General features: G+C 29.4%; 1 protein-coding gene across 1 annotated transcript; it reads left to right on the forward strand.

Moving 5' to 3' along the window:
* Positions 1–398: 398 nt before the first annotated feature.
* LOC142325236 (uncharacterized) lies at positions 399–10,017 on the forward strand. The gene is made up of 4 exons (XM_075366720.1): positions 399–580; positions 2,273–2,395; positions 6,248–6,453; positions 8,727–10,017. Exons 1-4 carry the CDS (start codon positions 469–471, stop codon positions 8,814–8,816), a joined length of 531 nt encoding a protein of 176 aa, XP_075222835.1. The 5' UTR covers positions 399–468; the 3' UTR covers positions 8,817–10,017.
* Positions 10,018–18,866: the final 8,849 nt, after the last annotated feature.

The raw sequence follows: 18,866 nt of genomic DNA on the forward strand, positions 1-18,866 counted from the left end.
GGGGAATACTTTAATAAATGTATAATAGAGGAATTATCATTTTTGACCAGGAACAATAAAGCAATACTGTAAAAATCTTTCCGTTTACATAGTTGTTTGTTTTTAATTTGTTGTTCACTTCAAAAAATTGTAATAAATTATATTGTTCTTAAAATTTTTAGTGCAGTTTTTTAGATTTAATTTTTTTTAAATTTATTTTATTACATAGAAATGAGACTCTTAGCAATGCTTAAATAAATAAAGGTGCTTAGCTACAAATATGATGTAATAACAAACAAAACAAGAGTAAGCGTTTATATGCAGGTGTGATGGAAAAAACCAAAACAGATGTGTTTGAAAATATGGAAACCTACATTTACAAGGACACTATTTACTATATAAGGACAAGTTCAGAACGTTAAAATCATTCTACAGTGTTTTTACCTCTAAACGTAATACTCTGTTCTGAAGCTTTCACTAAGTTTAAACATGATGAATTTTTCAGGAATGTCAACTGTATTCCTCTTTATGTTACTTCTTGGCGTAGCATTATCAGCAGTTGCTAATGATAAGCCTAGTACTATCCCTAAGAAATGTGACAGTCAGTAATTATTTTAAATTATTTACTTATTTTATTGTAATTATACAATGTACACACAAAACAGAATCTTCAGGTTCACAAAACAAAACATAGGTGGAATGTAAAATGTAGAACAGGCTACATTAAATTACAAAAATAATAATATTGAATTAAAAGTTTGATGTGATGATAAAATTTTATTATTAAAGAAAAATTAAAGGTATTTTTAGGTGAAGTAAACTCAGAAAGTGGTTCATGACAGGAAGCAGCACCAATTCAGTAATTCAGGAGGGCACCATCTAATAAATGATTGATACACCTATATGTAATTTATTGTTTTATCTACAGGAAAATACTGATAAATAATTGGGGTTTATTATAAAATAATTATTTTTTAGTAAGTGATTTATTTATTAGTTATTATGTTTTTAAATAATACTGATCATATCGATCAGTATTATCGATATATATATATATATATATTGATATATATATTTATATCGATATATTATTCACATAAGTGAATTCTATTTTTTAGCACTGGATTTTTACTCCATAATTTCTTTCAGTTACTAAATTGCTTTTTCTGTATACAAGTTAAAAAGCAAATGCAAATATCATTCATCACCTTTCCAGTTTGAAATTGGCCTTTCCTAATCTTCTACTGTTAAAAAATTATTAGTATAATTTTAGTATAATTCAAATTATAAGTAATTCATTATATTTAATCATATTTTTCTTAATATCCTTAACTTTACTCCATCATTTTGCAACATCTGAGATTCATTTTCAACATCTGTTGAAACCTGCAGTCAAATGTAGAAAACATTTCCTTAGAAGTTATAGTTTTCCACTAATACTGTTACGCTGAAACCATAATCATTTATCAATCTCTTTTTACAGGTAAAATAATATAATAAGTGTGCAGTATGAATAATTATTTAGATAGTGCCATCATGAACTATTGAATTGACGCTGTTTCCTTCCATGAACCATTCTCATTGTTTACCTCATCTAAAAACACTTTTAATTTTTTGAAGAATAGAATTGTATGTATTATTATGTAAAATGATTAGTCCTTATTTATATTGACACTACCAGTGAAAAGTTCAGAGAATAAATTTAATGTTTTAAAATTATCACAGAAAAATAATTCTGTAAATCTTTAGTAATCATTTAACAGTCAGTTGAACAACCTTTTTATCTATAATGATTGATGAATTAGTATGTTTTCTTTTGTTGATCTCTGGAGCAATTGCCCTGTTCTCCTGAATTAAAAAATATATTGTCACTAATGATATACTTAATTTTACAAAACATTTATCTGATTAAATTAACTATAATGATGCAGAACTCAGGTTCAAATTTTTGTTGCAAAAGTGAAGTTAAATTTTGAATCAAGCACCTATGCCACTGACTTAGGTGGTTATTGGATTTCAATCAACTCTTATTACCAGTATGTCTGAATGAATGGTCCAACATAGCTGATAACTGTGTACTGGTAAGAGTCTTTGTGTGGCATTACATTCTAGTAAAAATAAAAACAACTTGAATAAAATTTTAGAACATGCTAAGTAAGTTTTTTATTATAAAATTATGTCTTGTTAATGATTAGTAATAATTTATATCTAATAATTTCTTAGAGAGAAATTATTGTCATATAATTATTAAATTATATATGCATGCTAAATACAGGTTCTACTTTGATTTCAGCTGGTCCACTGCCAACAGCTATAAAAATTAAGAATTGCGTAGGAACCTCAGGAAACACTGCATATTCCACTTGTGAATTTAAATTGTCTGAAAAAGTTGAAATTGAAGTTATATTTAAATCATGTAAGGAAATTTTACTTTACTGCATGGTGCTATAGCTATAGAAGAGAAAGTATGGTAATCAGTCCAATTTGGGTATTCACAGTTTTCACTGACTCTTTGTTTTTACATCTAAGGAACCCAAAAAACCAATGGAAATTTTCCAGATGTTCATTTAGATGTGTGTGTTTGGTGTTAGATGTCACACCCTAAATCACCTTATATCTCCAGAAGTACTCAATTGATTTTGAAAAAACTTTGTTAGATTACTTCTATATATAAGGCATTGTTTCCCTTAAATTTTCAACTTAAATGAGCAAGAGGTTGAGGGTAGAGCAAGGTTACCCTCAGTATCTTGAGATTTTGCCTAATTAAAGTCTAAATTTTCTTAGGCACATTTGTTAACAATTAAAAAATAATATTTCCAAAAAATCGTTTTTTGCAGAATCGTACCCCCACCCCAAAAAATGTTCTAGTGGGTATAGTGTGTCATTAGTGCCTTCTCTTGCCACAAGGAGACTGTGTAGTACTCACATACAGCTGAGTTAGTCGTTTTCTACGTTGTAATGTCACAGATGAACAATAAAATTAAATAAATTAATAATATTTAAAGTGTAAAAAAGTATTTAAAGTGGTTGCTAGTACTGGCACACCAGTGCGAATGAAATACTATATGCGTTGCACCACTTTAGTCAGAATCATTGAAATAAATAAACAGAAAATATTATATTTAAATAAAATGATAAATATTTTAAATTAAGTTGTGTGGGTAAGCTATGCATCAGAAAAAAGTCGTGTGGTGGGAAAGTCCTACAACTGTGTTGTCAGCATTTTTTATAAATATAAAACAAATTGTAATTTAACTGAAGTTATTAGTAGTTAAATTACCTGGAGTGGGTTGGTCTGTTAGTTAAGTTGTCTGTCACAAGAGGGAAACCCCATTTAAAATTCCTTAACTGTTTCCAATCAAAAAGTTTTTATTTTTTTTTTATATACTACTTTTTTCACTTGGTAAAAATGGAACATTTTTTGTTTAAGCATGACTTGTGTAAAGCATAACTTTAAGTAATTAGGGAGGTCTTTAAAAGTTTTTGCATTCAATTTTTTAATCAATCATTTAAGAGAATTAACTTCTTGCTCCTTCTTTACTTTCTGTTTTGTGCTAATCTTTCAATTTCAATATATTTATTATATATGATCACCTGCACTTCCTTCAAAAATGGAATTAGATAAATTAATAGTGATGGTGATGAAGTCATCACCATCAAAAATTTGTATTCTTTTTCCTGTCCTAATTTTTATATGGTCAGTGTTTTCTGTTGTAATGCACTACCCTCTATAGGTAGTTAAACATTTTTTTCTACTTCCTAAATATATATATATATATATATATATAAATTTCTAGTTCCAAGATTAATCTGAGAGTAAAGATTCCCACCTTATACCCATCCTCTTTCTTCTAACCCTAAATTGGTCTCCGACTAGAAATCTTTGCGATAGATTGTTGTTACTACCAACATTATGTGAATGCTGATATATGCATTTTACAGATTATATTGTATGATGATTAAAAGTACTATATTTATAGATTTATGAATTTTAACTACACTAAATTTTAATTATAAGTTACACAAATTATATTTAGTTATTTTATGTGTTATTGAATATAAAATATACCATATTATTACCTCTGTAGTGAATCACTCATTTATCAAATGACCAGAATTTTTCAAAAAACTGTGGAAAATGTTCTGTCATGGCATAAGTTATTCAGTCTAGTTTATGAATTTGGTAAAGATTACAGATAAAAGATGAGATTCTGCCCCTAAGGAGATTGATATTATAAATGACAGACGTTTTTTGTATCATATTATGCAATTTTTTTAGCATTCACTTATTTGGTTGTTGGCCTCTAAAATATCTAGAGCTTACAGTGTCACTTATATTCAGTGACAATGGGAACTGATCTATTCATTATGTCGTTCACCAATGTTATTTTATTTTATACGTACTTTGAACTCATCAATTTCCAAGATGTTTCTCGATAAGGGTTTCTATTTTTTGCAGAACTCGCAGGTTATATTGGATACAGATTGTTGTTTTATATAGTATGAGGCTCAGCTGATAAATTTTGCACATGTTTGCATAGCATGGGAATGAAAAGAGTTATTGGAATAAAATTAAAAATGAATGAAAGTACAATACCTTAGCTAAAAAATGCAATATTTATTTTTCAATATAATCCTCATTTACACTGATACACTTTTTCCAACGTGTAACAAGTTTTTGCAGTTCTATCACTGAAAAATTGTAGCAGTCTTTTTTGAATCCAAGTAGGCACAGCTTTCTTCACCTCATCATTGGTGGTGTAATGATTACCTTTGAGATCTTGAGATCCCTCTTGAGATGAGGGAAGAAGTGGTGGGAGCCAATTCCGGCGATTGTGGTAGATGCGGAATACGCTCAAACTTGTGAAGAGCCATCAGAGAGTTTGCACGATACCCATTGTGCACAGATACAACAACAGATTACAGATTAAATACAGATTACAGTAACTCAATTGCTTGATAATATGGCCTACTTGTTCTTTAGATATGCCTAACTGAATAACGATGTGTTGCTAGTGATTCACCGGTCACTTTGAAGCAAGTCATTCACCTCTTTTTGATGTTTCTTGTCAGTCGGAGAAACTAGTTGTCGCTGCAAGATGTGTCCTCAATTGTCACTTTACCAGCTTCACATTTCACATTCGTGAAATTTCAACACCCACCTATTCACAGTACTTCTGTCAACAGTTTTACTACTGTAAACTGCTTTTAAACGATGAAAAATATTTGCTGTTGTTAAAAATTTGATCACTGTGCGCTGCTTTAACTGTGTTGACATATTGACTGGTACTCGACTCCATTTTAACTACTACTGAAAACAAACCAGTAAACAGATTTCAACGCATTATCACAGGTTTGTAGAGGGAATTTCAGCTGTCATGTGCCATGCCCAACTCAATAGTATCCTTTGCCTCCATGTAGCATGCTAGTGTGCAAAATTTTTCAGCTGTGCTTCATATCGCTTTTAAAAACTACCTGCTCTTTAAAATTAACACTAATTTTCATGCATTTTCAAAAAACTGCATAAAATTATGCCAAACTTAATTCTCTGCACTAGTAACATTTGAAGTTATCAAATTTAATTTTTTTCTCAAAATAACTCTACTTCCATTTTTATTTTTTTGTTGGTTCCATAATAGCAAATAATCTGAAAAACTGACACAACTATGGTAATTTTTTCTTCAAAGTCTTCTGCACATCTATATTTTGGTTCAATATAAATGATAGATATTCTAAACACTGTAGATAGAAAACGCACACATTAATCATATTTTAATAAAAATTAAATTCAAGCAAGAAAATTATAGAATATCACTGCCATAAGGAATTTTTACTCGTTGGTCAGGCATGATGAAAACAGTTTTACTTCAATAAACTCTTACTTAAATTAAATGAGCTATTCAAACTGCTTGTCAGAACAAATAAACCCTAGATTTTCATTCTTATATACAGATATCAAATTCGCTCAAATTTATTATGTAAAGTGGATTAAAGCAAGCACATTGGAGGTAGCACAACTAAGGTAATTAATTTATATTTCCTTCTGTTCCAAAAGTTTTTAAACACTTTCTCCACCTCATCCAAAAAGTCCCAGAAATAGAAAACAGTTTATCACAGTTCTGTACAAAACCCTTCAGTATTATTATCATAAGTTCTTGTAATTGCCTCTATGAGTCAATTAAAACTTTTCCTTGTTGTAGTAATATTACATTTACTAGACAAGATATTACCAAATTTCTCAGTACTAAATATTCCTTTTATTTTTCAGCTTATCAAGTGCCATTAATTGAAACAAAGGCTTATTTAAAGAATAAAGATTACTTTATACGTCCACATACATTAAATGAAAAGTACACCGCGGATCGTGGTGAACTATATTTGCAAATTAGTAATAGATTAGCTGACTTACCATTGAATCTCAATGCAGATTACGTATACAGGGATTCATTTATAATCACGGACGATTATCCTTTGGTATATACTATTTTATATTACTATTTATATTTTATTTTATTTATATACTATTTGGTATTACTATTTATATACTATTTTATATTTATATTTTATATTACTAATTATATTTTATTTTATTTATATACTATTTGGTATTACTATTTATATACTATTTTATATTTCAAACTGAGTAATGTATAATATCTATAACTCTTTTATTTATTGTGAAAAATAATTTCTATTTAAAAGGTGAACAACCAAAGTTTTATTATTTCTTGAAAAATTTGAGAAACAGAATGCTGTGTTATCACTAACTATTAGAGATTGTAATATTTCCAGAAAAGTTATAAAGGTATAAATCACAACCAAACAGTAATTTTAAGAATGATGCAACACTACAACTAACATCCTTAACTGCACAAATGATAAAAATAACATAATTTTTAAAACAAATAAGCAGTAAATATGAAAATATGCCTTTTGTTAATAACTCAAGATATCACTACATTAATGTCACCTCAAAGAAAACAACACTTGCTATCAAATTGGTCTTGTTTCTTTGGCAACCCAAAAGTAGCCTTTTTATAAAATTGACTAGTAATGTTATAATAATTACATATGAACTACTGCAACATTTTCAACCTATTTCTTTATGTTGTAGCAAAAAACCCGATTTTAAGAATTTCAGACAGTGGTTTTTACAGAAGAAAATGAAGAGATAGAAAATCATCTGTAATTTAAATGAAAATGTAAAAGGATATTAAACTTTAGATAATAAAAGAAAATCGAAATGCAATGCTATATTAGGAGAATAAGAAAGAAAAAGGGTTGGGCAGAATGTGGGCTTAGTCAACATAAAATAGGAGCTAGACTTTCAAACTTTTGCACTAAGCATGATCCTGGATTTTACAATTAACGACTTATATATAAAATATATGCATCAAATATATGCATGAGTAGAGCCTTCTTTTTCTCATTTTCTAGCTTTCACCTTTCTTTCTTACACAGATGCTATGGGAATTGTGTCAGCTACAATCTAGCTTCATCTGTGGCAGCTTCTTATAGCAAGAGGGACAAGTGCTTCCATACTGAAGCTCAGTATTACAAAAAAATAAAACTAAAATTCAAAGTATCTATCAAGTAAAATTATAAATTAGTCAAGTAAAAACCCTTTTTTAAAAAATTAAAAATTATACACTGGTTGGTCCAGCAGATAAGAAAATGAATGGGGTGGACAATGTAAAATAGTTGTGCAGAGATTCAAAGACAAGAGATACAACTGATGTGGCGGTTACGTAATGTACAATACATATTCTTCATTGTAGAATGGCAGAATCTCTGCTTTTCATGTAGAAATTTTGGTATTCAGATGTCAGTCAAGAATGCTAAATTTCACGTGCCATTTATTCCATAACATATTTCTCTAGTAAGTTGGAGTAAGAGTGGTGTATTTAATTTAAACGTCTTGCCCAAGTTCACTTAACTAAACTCAGAAAGGTAGGAATAAATGATTAAATAATAAAACAATTAAAAAAAATAAAAAAACGACTGCCAAAATAAAAAAAAAATAAATAAATTGAACCAAATAAACGAAAACAAGATACGCTAATGAAGAAGTTAATATCGTTATTTAGTATTTAATAAATAAAGTAATGGGTGAAATACTTTTGAACAGTTTTAATTTGTTTAAATATATTTTTTATGTTGTAGATGTAAAAGGCTTTAAGGTTGTTTAATTATTAAATTCTCATCAGGTCTTACATTTATAAGAAAATATTTTCCTTCAATGAAAATATTTAAATGCAGTTGGTGGCTCATTAATATAGAATTATTACTATTCAGTGCTCTTTAATATTGGGCAATTACAGTTCAGAGCTCCCGATTGCATCTGTATTATTTTCATTCGATTGATTTGAGTCATTCAGTTCAAACCCAGCTAACACAGTGATAGAAGCTCACAGTTCATTAAGTCAATTCATTAAAGTTTGTGCTTCAAATGGCAAATCTCCACTACAGCATATATATTTATACATATATAGCCTATGACACTCCTGGTAACGTTTCCAACATAGAATTATACATCTGAATCAGTTCGGCTATTGAGCTGCTACAGTGGAACAAACATACATACACCCTAAATATATTACACTCCTTTTTAGGCAGTCATATAAAAAGATGTTTTTTATCAATAATATCTTTATCAATAATATTTTATTGCACTTGACAGTGCAAAAAAGGTGTGTAATTTTACAGGAAAAGAGATTGATTTTATTAAAAAGTCACTTTTATTTCAGGGAGAGTATGAATTTAAATGGTCTGCGGAGGATGATATCACAGACCAAGATTTTATATGTGCTAGATTAACTTTTAAAATTGTACAATAAATAAGACACGCTTCTCATCAGCCATAATTTGATTGTAAGTTACATCATTATGATCCAGTTGTCAGTCTTATGGTATATTATGTGCAATTAACATAAAAAACTACAATGCTATTTATCCAAAAAAACTAATATTTATGAAGTGTAAAGTAACAAGAAAAAATAAATAAATCTAAAAAAAAAATATTTTGTTTTCTTAACAAACTCCATATTCCTTTTAAAAGTATCATTCATCTCACATAATTCTGATAAATTTGATTTTATGTGATTGCTGATAAGTGGTTTACATTTAATAACATTTTGTGATATGACCAATTCAAGTGCAGTTTCAATGGTTAAGAGGTACACTGGTGTATTAAGTAGTAGTGTAATATAAAGAAAAATTTGAAAATGTTTCATATAACCTATTCACAAATTAAATGAGCATATTTATTTTAGAGAAGAATTTAAATAAACTATGATAGTGGTGACATATTATTCCATAAAACATTTGAGTAAAAATCTATCATTGAAGATTTTGAGGAGGTAGAATTAAAAAGCTGAAACATGTCTGCGTATTGCATAAAAGATCAGCTTTTAGCGACTCAAACTGTGAACAAATTCTTCTACAATTTACACATTGGAACAAGTAAATATAAACTGTCAAAAATGACAATGAAAAATAAAACTCTGACCTTTGCTGTGGGGGTTAGCATCTTTATCCTTCATCTACACAGTTCTGGTTTGAATACGTACAGGGCTTGGCTTCTTCACATATTTAAATTTTCATTATCATATACTCACACGTAAAGCCTTAGTACTTTGTTATTTGAATTATTCATCAAAAAGATAATAAAATTAAAATGAAGAGAATGAATAAATAAATTAGCTTGTATCAAGTTCTCAGCCATCTGCAGAGATAGTGAGTTTTTAAGAAACAACTCATCCAACATATTTCAAATGATTTTTATTGAAAAGATCAAAGAAAATAACATTACAATGTTATTGTGTATTTGGAGTGCCAAAAGCACATGGTAAAAGAAAACTGCTTGGAAATTATCCCCTTGAAAAAAGGAAATTCCACTTTTAAGGGGACACAGGACTTATTTTTAAGGAATTTTAAAATCTGTTTAATGAATTACTTCAGTAAGTTTCTAAAAAATAATAAATTATTTTTAATGTAAATAAATAATTGTTTATTAAATTTTAATTACTTAGCATTGAAGTTAATATGTTCATGAAAAATGTTTTTATTTAAAATAACAAATTTTTAAACATGAACCCCCATAAAATTGAATAAGTTTAGTTTTTTTAGTTTAGTTGCAGTAGTATTTGTGAAATAATTATTTATTAGTAACTAGCCAGCTCCACTGGGCAGGTGGCTAGCCCTTCGGGGAGGGAAAGGGCTATATTTTTATTGTTAAGTCAACTGGGCCAGCTTTGCTGTCCTGGTAGTAGTCTTATCGTGGAGTAAATGGTTTATATATTGAAGGAAAAATTTAAACCACAATTTCTGTAAGATTTTTTTATCAATCTATTCATTAGCCATGAATGTAATCAAATTAATTAAAACTTATTTTGACTTGTACACATGTAACCAGTGACATCACGTGGATGTTGGATAATGTCGCCAAACAATAATTAATTAGGCAGTTTGTAAATTATGTTGTTTGTCTGCCATTTCTCAGCTTGAATGAATAAATTTCTTGGTGAACAACTCTTGAGCACACCACATGTAATTGATCGTGGCCAAAATAACTATTTTCCAACAGTAATCCAGCAATGTTTGGAGATTGTCCTTGTGATTTGTTGATGGTCATTGTGTATGATATTCTTAAAGGGAATTGCAAATATATGAATTGAAATGCAAGATTGGTTGAAATTATTGGAATTCGTGGTATTAAAACTTCTTCTCCTATATTTTTTGCAGTAAGAAATGTTGCTTCTACGATATTTCTTGATAAATTTTTGATATATAGTAGAGTACCATTGCAATATTTCGGTGGCTTCAGATTCCAATGGACCGATGGTGTTCGGCCAGGTGGCTGCACACAGCTCCATCTGCTGTACATGGCTCCACCCGCTGCACATGGCTCCCGCTAGAAGCAGTCCATTGTCAATTAATCTACAGATAATTTAATTTAATTTGTAAGTGTTAGATTATTTTAATTTATTTTTTAGCCATGAATATAATCAAATTAATAAAACTTATTTCAACTTATGTACATATTGTAGCTCTGAATATTGACCCATAAAAAAATAAAGAATAAATTCTTCTTCGTTCATCTCTAACTCTTCTAGACAGCTAGAGAGGTGAAATTTTAGCATGGTTATTTTCAAAGCAGTATCTAGGGAAAGGGCAGAAATAATATTTTAATTAACAATTCCTAAGTTGTTAAATCATGCTACTAATAATAGGTGTACATAAAAGAATATTGGGATTTTAATTTATCTCATGGATGAAATGTACAGTACTGATTTAAAGCTACACAGGATCACAGAAAAATGGAAGTTTTAGTTGAGTGCGTGGATTGATTCGGTCCCTTTTTGCTCGACATTGCCAACGACAAAGAAAATCAGATTGAAATGAATGACTTAGGGCATGTGAAGAAAATCTTGCATGTATCAGCGAGTCTTTCCTAACATTTAAAAAAAAATCTGTTAGGGGTGAACTATGAACTAGCAATGCTGGTGATGACACTGGAATGTTTCAAGAAATATTTACATAAGTGTTTCTCAACCTAGGGGGTCACAGTGATATGAAAGGGGAGGGTTGTGAAATTAGCCTACTTTACACAAACAATAATGAAATTATTTTATGGGGAAAAAATCATTTATTATAAACATTTAACTTACATTTATAAGTAAACATGTAAAAAGAATAAATTAATGAGATGGTTGCATTTTTTTTTTCATTAAAAGTTTCTTCATATGTGGATCTATCTTAAACACATAAAAGCAAATTGTTTTCAAATTATAAAAGACGATTTCTATATTTAGTTTTTAGTGCACCCACAGATGAAAAACCCTTTTCACAGAGGTAAGATGTGGTGAAAGGGATTACTATTTCCAGTGCTTGTGATAAAAATGATATCTTAAAAGCTGTATTTTTTCTGTAAAACATGAAATGATTTTGAATGCTTTTTTCTAAAAAAAAAAAATTCATTTTTGTTTCATCTAAATTGATTATTTAATAAAATACTTCATAGCATCTAAATATTAAAAGTATGTTACACATGATGTGTATCGTAAGTTAAAAAATAAAATATCTTAATTCCATATGTGTACAACAATCCACCTTGCTTACAGAAATCATGGTAGAATGTAAAATAAATGAAACTCGACAAGTATTGTTAATATATAACTGTAATTCCAAAGAAAGTAAGATCAGTTAACTTGGGAGCTATTTACAGTATCACTTTGACTTATACTTTTCATAAAGCAAACTTGTAAAATTTTCTTTCTTGGATGTGGGGGGGGGGGTGACAACTGTAATATACAGTCACTTGTAACTCACGAATGAAAAAAAGATAGTCAAATGAAGCAAATCTGGCACAAAAGTATATTTTATTTGTTACAGAAACTTAACATTTATTTTTACATTTAGTCACCATCTAAAGCTACACATTTTTACTAACGGTGAACCAGTTTTCTCATTCTACCAATAAAAATGCTGGAGTCTTTCCTTGATTCATGACCTCACTGTGTCATTCAGTTCATAATCTGTGGTGAAATAAATACTCTTAACATCCTGCTTTAATTGAAGAAAAAGGTAAAAATCGTAGGGCATCAAATCTAGTGAGTATGGAGGGTGTGGAATGGGTTAAAGTTTCAATGTCGCAAGAGGTGAATTCAAGCGATTTGGTAGCTAAGCATTATCATACTGGAGAATTATAAACTCTGTAGACTGTCAAACATAGCACACATCTCCTGAGATGTTTTATCATTTTTGTGCATTGTACATAATTTACATTGACCCATTTCCAGTCAGTAAGTCACATATACAAGTGTTTACAATATCAGAACACTATAAAAAAATTATTTTTGGAGAGAGTTATGTTTTGAATTTTCTTGGTTGTGGTGGACCATTGTGTCAATATTCCATGCTCTGATGTTCTTCTCCCTTGTCATAATATTTCAGAAGCTGTTCACAACATTTCTTTTGTTGCTTGTTGTTTTCTTTGAGGTTTTGTGGCATCCACCATGAACAGATTTTAGGATAGCCCAATTGTACAATAATGTGTCCTACTAATCCTTTTGATATGCGTACCTGGGTGGCTATGTGTTGTTATCTGACAGACAGTGGTGATGTGTTTTATGTGAGACAGACTATCATTTAGAATTAATTCGTCCGAATCCTTTTGGTGCTTCTCAACTATCACAAAAGCAGTCAACCCCTGTAAGGTTCATATTTGCCTTACCAGCTTTTAAGCGCAAAATTTTATGGCCCACTTATCTTCTTTTGTCTTCAGTCATTTGACTGGTTTGATGCAGCTCTTCAAGACTCTCTATCTAGTACTAGTTGTTTCATTTCAGTATACCCCCTGCATCCTACATCCTTAACATATTCCAATTTTTTCCTTCTACCTGTCCTTTCAATATTAAAGCGACTATTCCAGTATGCCTTAATATGCCCATTTATTTATATTTTTCAATCAACAGTTTCATCATCATTAATGGCTTTCAGACTATGTTAAATGTCGTCACCCGCATTCACGTTTTCAACCATTAAAAATTCAACTATTCCATGTTGTTTTAGACACATTGATCTAGCAGGTATAGCCAACTCCATAACTGTGGTGACTAACAGAAAATGAAAGGACATGAGTAAATGAGTTTTTGGATATTGTTAGTAGGGGAATAAAACTACAAGATGATAACAACTGTTGCTTTGTGCAACATTTTGTCCTGTTTCATTCCAGTTTTATTACATTTCAGCTACCCATTTTATGAATAGAATCTGAGTTGGATGGTGAACTAATAACCTGTATTTAGAAAGCATGCAAGAACAACAGTTGCGATTATTACTCCCAAATAAATCTTGAAAGGCAGACTGAAGAAAACACAGTTAACCATTTGGTATTGCTAGATTTTGAGAAGGCATCTCATTATGTGAGGAGGAATAAAATGTCTAAAAATTTTACAAAATGTAGGAATGAAATAATGAGAAATAAGTAGATTTTCTTTCTTAACTTTATAACTTAAATAAAAATTAGTTGCTTTGATTAAAATAAAAATCAAGGTAGATGAGATAAGTTGCAATGCAGAAAGGAGTAAAATAAGGATGTAGTCTATACAAAAAAAAGAATGTTTTTATTAAAAAAAGGTGGATAGTATATTGAAGACATTAAAAAGCAGGTTCACAAATCATAGAGTTCACCTAATGATTTTTAAAATAAAATCAGCTGATAAAAGAGCAAGAATTTTGTTTTAGTCATCTTTAAGTTGAATTATTTAATAAATTAAGATATAGACTGCATAAACTTACATCACAATTATAATCTCATTATAATAATAAAGTAAATGTTATTAGTCTCAGTGTTTCTATTTGTGATGTACCATATATTAAAAATAGAAAAATACTTAACAGTTGACTATACTAAAGTTTATTTTAATGTGGAAGTTATAAAAACTTTACCTATGTCTCAGCAGGCTTGAAATCTAAATTAAGCTTTTTTGAAACTCTTAAAGAATATTTTTACCTTAAAATATACTTTTTCATAAATATACTAGAAGACGACTCTTTACTAGACTGATTGAAATAAAAAAGTTAATAATTTTATAAACATTCATCAATCTCTTAATCATGCTGTATATTAATAATAAAAAAAAAATTGTCCCAGTCTAGGAATACTACTATTCAAATAATTTGGTATTTGCATTCTTCATTAAATTTATTTAACACAAGCCCACTATAATGCAGTGAATGTTGCACACCAGTTAATACTTTCATCTGTTTACCATATATAGTGGCTATTATGTTTTGTGTTTTACATATATCTTAGCCTTTAAGTTAGTAAGGCAGATCCTATAAACTAAACAATTACTGTAAACCTGCCTTCCTGAAGAAGTTATGTAGAGCTCATTTATAATACTCTATAAGATTAGAATTTCTTTGTTTTTTCTAATAAAAATTAAAATGATGAATAAATTTTTAAGTGTATGTAACTCCTTTATCAGTTAATTATGAACTGGATTTAATCTAAAAAAAAAATTAAATGGATCAATTTATGCACTATTTTACTGGTTTTTAAATAAAAAATGAGAGGGAAGTATTAATTATATGTGAATAAGATATGTTTAATTTTTTATGGAAAAATCCATCCAAGACAATTAAATAACATGGCTATAATGCAATTGATTGACTGGGACAGGAATTTGCCTGGCTTTACTCTATAAATATTTTAGAGGAAGCAAAAGCTACCATTCTTTATCAAATTACAATTATTTTCAATATGGAACATATTACTTAACGAAATACCATCTACTACCCACCACCTTTACTAATGTCTACCATCAATTTCACTATTTTAAAATTAATATCCTGTTCACACTTTTTATTTAAAAAATAAAAAAATTAAAAAAAATTTTTTTAAAATCATTTAAACTCCATGTAGCCAACTCTATTTATGTCTTTCATCATTATTCTACCTACCAACATAACTAATGACTACTATCAATTTCACTAACATATTAGTTAATACAGTATTAAATGTCAATTAATGTACTTCATAACACATAAATAATATATTTTCATATTATTTTTAAATGAATCTTTTACTATTTTTAACTAAAAAAAAAAACCAAAAAAAATTATTTAAACTTCAAATCAGGTTGCCTTTGGAGGCAAAGATTGAGAATACATTTATTTTACTGGAAATTAACATTATGAGACCACACATGCACCATTTTTTTTATGACCTGCCTTTTTTCTGGCAACACCATATTCCTGTTTTTATAGAAATTCTGAGATTTCTGGTCAAATAATTGTGACATGTACTTTTCACAGACCTCTTTTGAAACTTAACACCATTCAGTGAGTTCTGCAGAAACCGAAACAAATGATATTCTGATGATGCCACGTCCAGGCTATATGGTGGATGCATTAAAACCTCCCAGCCAAGTTGTCTCAATTTCTGACATGTAGTTAAAGATGTATGCGGGCTGGTGTTGTCAGTGTGATATACAACACCTTTTTGTTGACCAAAATTCAGGCCATTTGTTTTGAATTGTGAGATGCAATCACGCTAATTGTTGGCAGTACAGGTCTGATTCTATCATTCTGCCTGGTGGTAGCAGCTCATGAACCATTTTGTTCTTCCAATCTCATCAAATGCACAGCATAAACTTCCTGGGTATTAGTGTGAGTTTTAATACAGATTATGGAGCTGCTTCTTGCTTCAATCACAATGTTTTTAGCACATTATTGTCATAGGTTATCTACTTTTCATCACCCATAATCAACCACTTCAGAAGTGGCTTGATTTTGTTATGTTGCAGTAGAGATTCACAGTTAGAAATTTGACTGGGTAAACTCGTTTGAGTCATATGACACCCAAATGTCGAGCTTCTTTTTGTAGTCTGATTTCTCCAAAATGGTTTAACATTGTTTGGTGATGAATGTTTAGGTCATTGGTGATGTCATGATTGCTTATATGACAGTCTTCCTCAACTTTTGCCAGAATATCATTCGCTTTTTATGTGATTAGTTGCCTGCTGTGAGGACATCAAAATTTCCAGATTGAAAGTGACTGAACCATCTTTTGGCTGTTACTTTTGATAACATATCTTGCCCATAAACAGCACAAATTTCTTCAGAAGTCTGCACAGCATTTGCACCTTTATCAAAATAAATTGTAAAATGTAGTGCAGTTTTGCAGAAAGTTCACTCATCTTTATGGCACAGTACAGTACCTTATGTTTCAGTGTAAAAATTCCAACACATTTTGCACATCTATTAGTTTCAACTGCCAACTGTCAAATGATGTTCGGGGCATGACCCACTATGGTTCATATACCCTGAGATTTGGGAAGCTAACACTATCTCATGTGCAAAAGGCTTATTACTTTTTAGATTATGTATTATAAACATACATCTTTCTTCATTTTTTCCCAGTCTGATCTTTATTTATCTAATAGTTTTTTATTTTCATTTTTACATTACAATCCTTTAGTTACTTCCGTCCCATAGTCTTCCCTTGTTTTGCTCCTTTTGTGCTTTCCTACTGACCATAATTTTTTCTTTCTTGCCTATATCTTTCCCTTGTAATCTGTGTTTTCTAAACTATTGCTTCTTGATTTTTCACTGTTGCTACCTTTATAAACTTTGGTTATCTCTTTCTTCTCTTCTATATTTCCTCGTCATGGTAACATGTTCTGTTCATTTCTTTACTTTTGTGTACATCCTGTTTGTATTCTTTAAGGAACAATACTAGTTCTCCGCTAATTTTACATGGCTGAGCATCCTCCTTTATCCTAACATGTTTAAATTTAGCCTGCTGGGCTGATCTAGCAGTTAACTCATCACAAATCAGCTGATTTCAAAGTCAAGAGTTCTGAGTTCAAATCCTAGTAAAGACAACTGCCTTTACTAGGCAGTAAATCCATATAAAAGTAACTACTTTTATATGGATTTGAATACTAGATCGTGGATACCGGTATTCTTTGGTGATTGGGTTTCAATTAACCACACTTCTCAGGAATGGTCGACTGTTCAAGACTACACTTCATTTACATTCATTTATATATCATCCACATTCATTTACTGAAGTATTACCTTACGGTGGTTCCAGAGGCTAAACAGAAAAAGAAAAAAACACGTTTTAATTTATTTCCTTTGTCCAATTTAATTTCGTTATTTTTTAAGTATTCAGATATGAATAAGAGACTATCTTTTCTTCTCTTCTACCTGTCTTCAATTTTATTAATCCTGCTATGTGATATATTCTTTTAGCTTCTAATAAATATTTCAATACGGTGAAAGTTCCTCTTTTAGGATCATATTATTTTTCCCATTTAAATTAAATATAATAAAATTCTATCTTTCTCTTATTTTTTCAAAGTTTATCTCCATCTTAATGTAATTTTTTTCTTGTTTCATAGATTTCAACTCCTTATCAGTGTTATCTATCTTTGATTTTAATGAATCTACTTTGTTTAATTTAATATTTCATCTACTTTCTATTCCATTTGGAGAATTTGCAAACAATTTACTATATATGAAAAGATAAATTATATTTCATTTTAATCAATAACGATTTCTATTCTTAAAATTATTTTAATTCAATATTTATACCTCCTGGCCTGCAGAACCAGTACTCAACCCATCCTTTTGATTGTTCAAGCATAATAATTTTTATTGTTCGCACATTCTATGCTTTTCTGTAAGTCCTTTCTCTGGTTCAGTAATCCTTCTGGTTAAACAGAAGCTTTTGGAGATGCCATTGTTTGTATTACAAAATAAATTTTTTTTAACGAACCTGTTATTCTAAATAAAGAATCCCTCTTGGTTTCTTCTAGATTCTTCTTTCTGGAAGAAACCAGTTACAATACATACATAATATGTGCCCATATACTATTTTGTAATTTATACATTGATATATTTTTTTCACTAGAAAAATTTACAACATCCAAAAAGTAAATAGAAAGGCATTATCATTATTTTACTGATAACATTAAAGTAATGAAGATGTTGTATTAATATTAATATCAGTTATTAACCAACTATAATAAAAAAAGGTTTTCAACCAAATATAATAAAAGTGGTCCTCAAACTCATCCACTTTAACAGATTTTTTTTTGTATGTTTCAATGCTCATTATTTACTTACTTGACAAACTCTGTTGAGTTTTTATTTTGTTGATGGAGTTTCTCTGGTGGTATCATTGCACTTTTTCCAGCTAACTTAAACGAAAGATATTTAAATAAGAAATTACAGTCTGTACATAAAAAATTTGAAAATATTTTTCATATTTTTGCTATTAATGGTTGTAGTTTTAGGCATTATGTTATATAGCCCGATCCAATTATGATATTATACAAAGTATTTACACATGTTAAGAAACTTAGTAAGAA

This window comes from Lycorma delicatula, chromosome 5, assembly GCF_047948215.1.
Source record: "Lycorma delicatula isolate Av1 chromosome 5, ASM4794821v1, whole genome shotgun sequence".
NCBI classification, from domain to species: domain Eukaryota; kingdom Metazoa; phylum Arthropoda; class Insecta; order Hemiptera; family Fulgoridae; genus Lycorma; species Lycorma delicatula.

What these genes read in the sequence shown, in the direction of transcription:
- LOC142325236 (XM_075366720.1), top strand. Translation starts at nt 469, where the DNA reads ATGATGAATTTTTCAGGAATGTCAACTGTATTCCTCTTTATGTTACTT. An exon ending in TGAAGTTATATTTAAATCAT is followed by an intron (nt 2,396 to 6,247) that starts GTAAGGAAATTT and finishes TTTATTTTTCAG; the next exon opens with CTTATCAAGTGCCATTAATT. An exon ending in TCACGGACGATTATCCTTTG is followed by an intron (nt 6,454 to 8,726) that starts GTATATACTATT and finishes CTTTTATTTCAG; the next exon opens with GGAGAGTATGAATTTAAATG.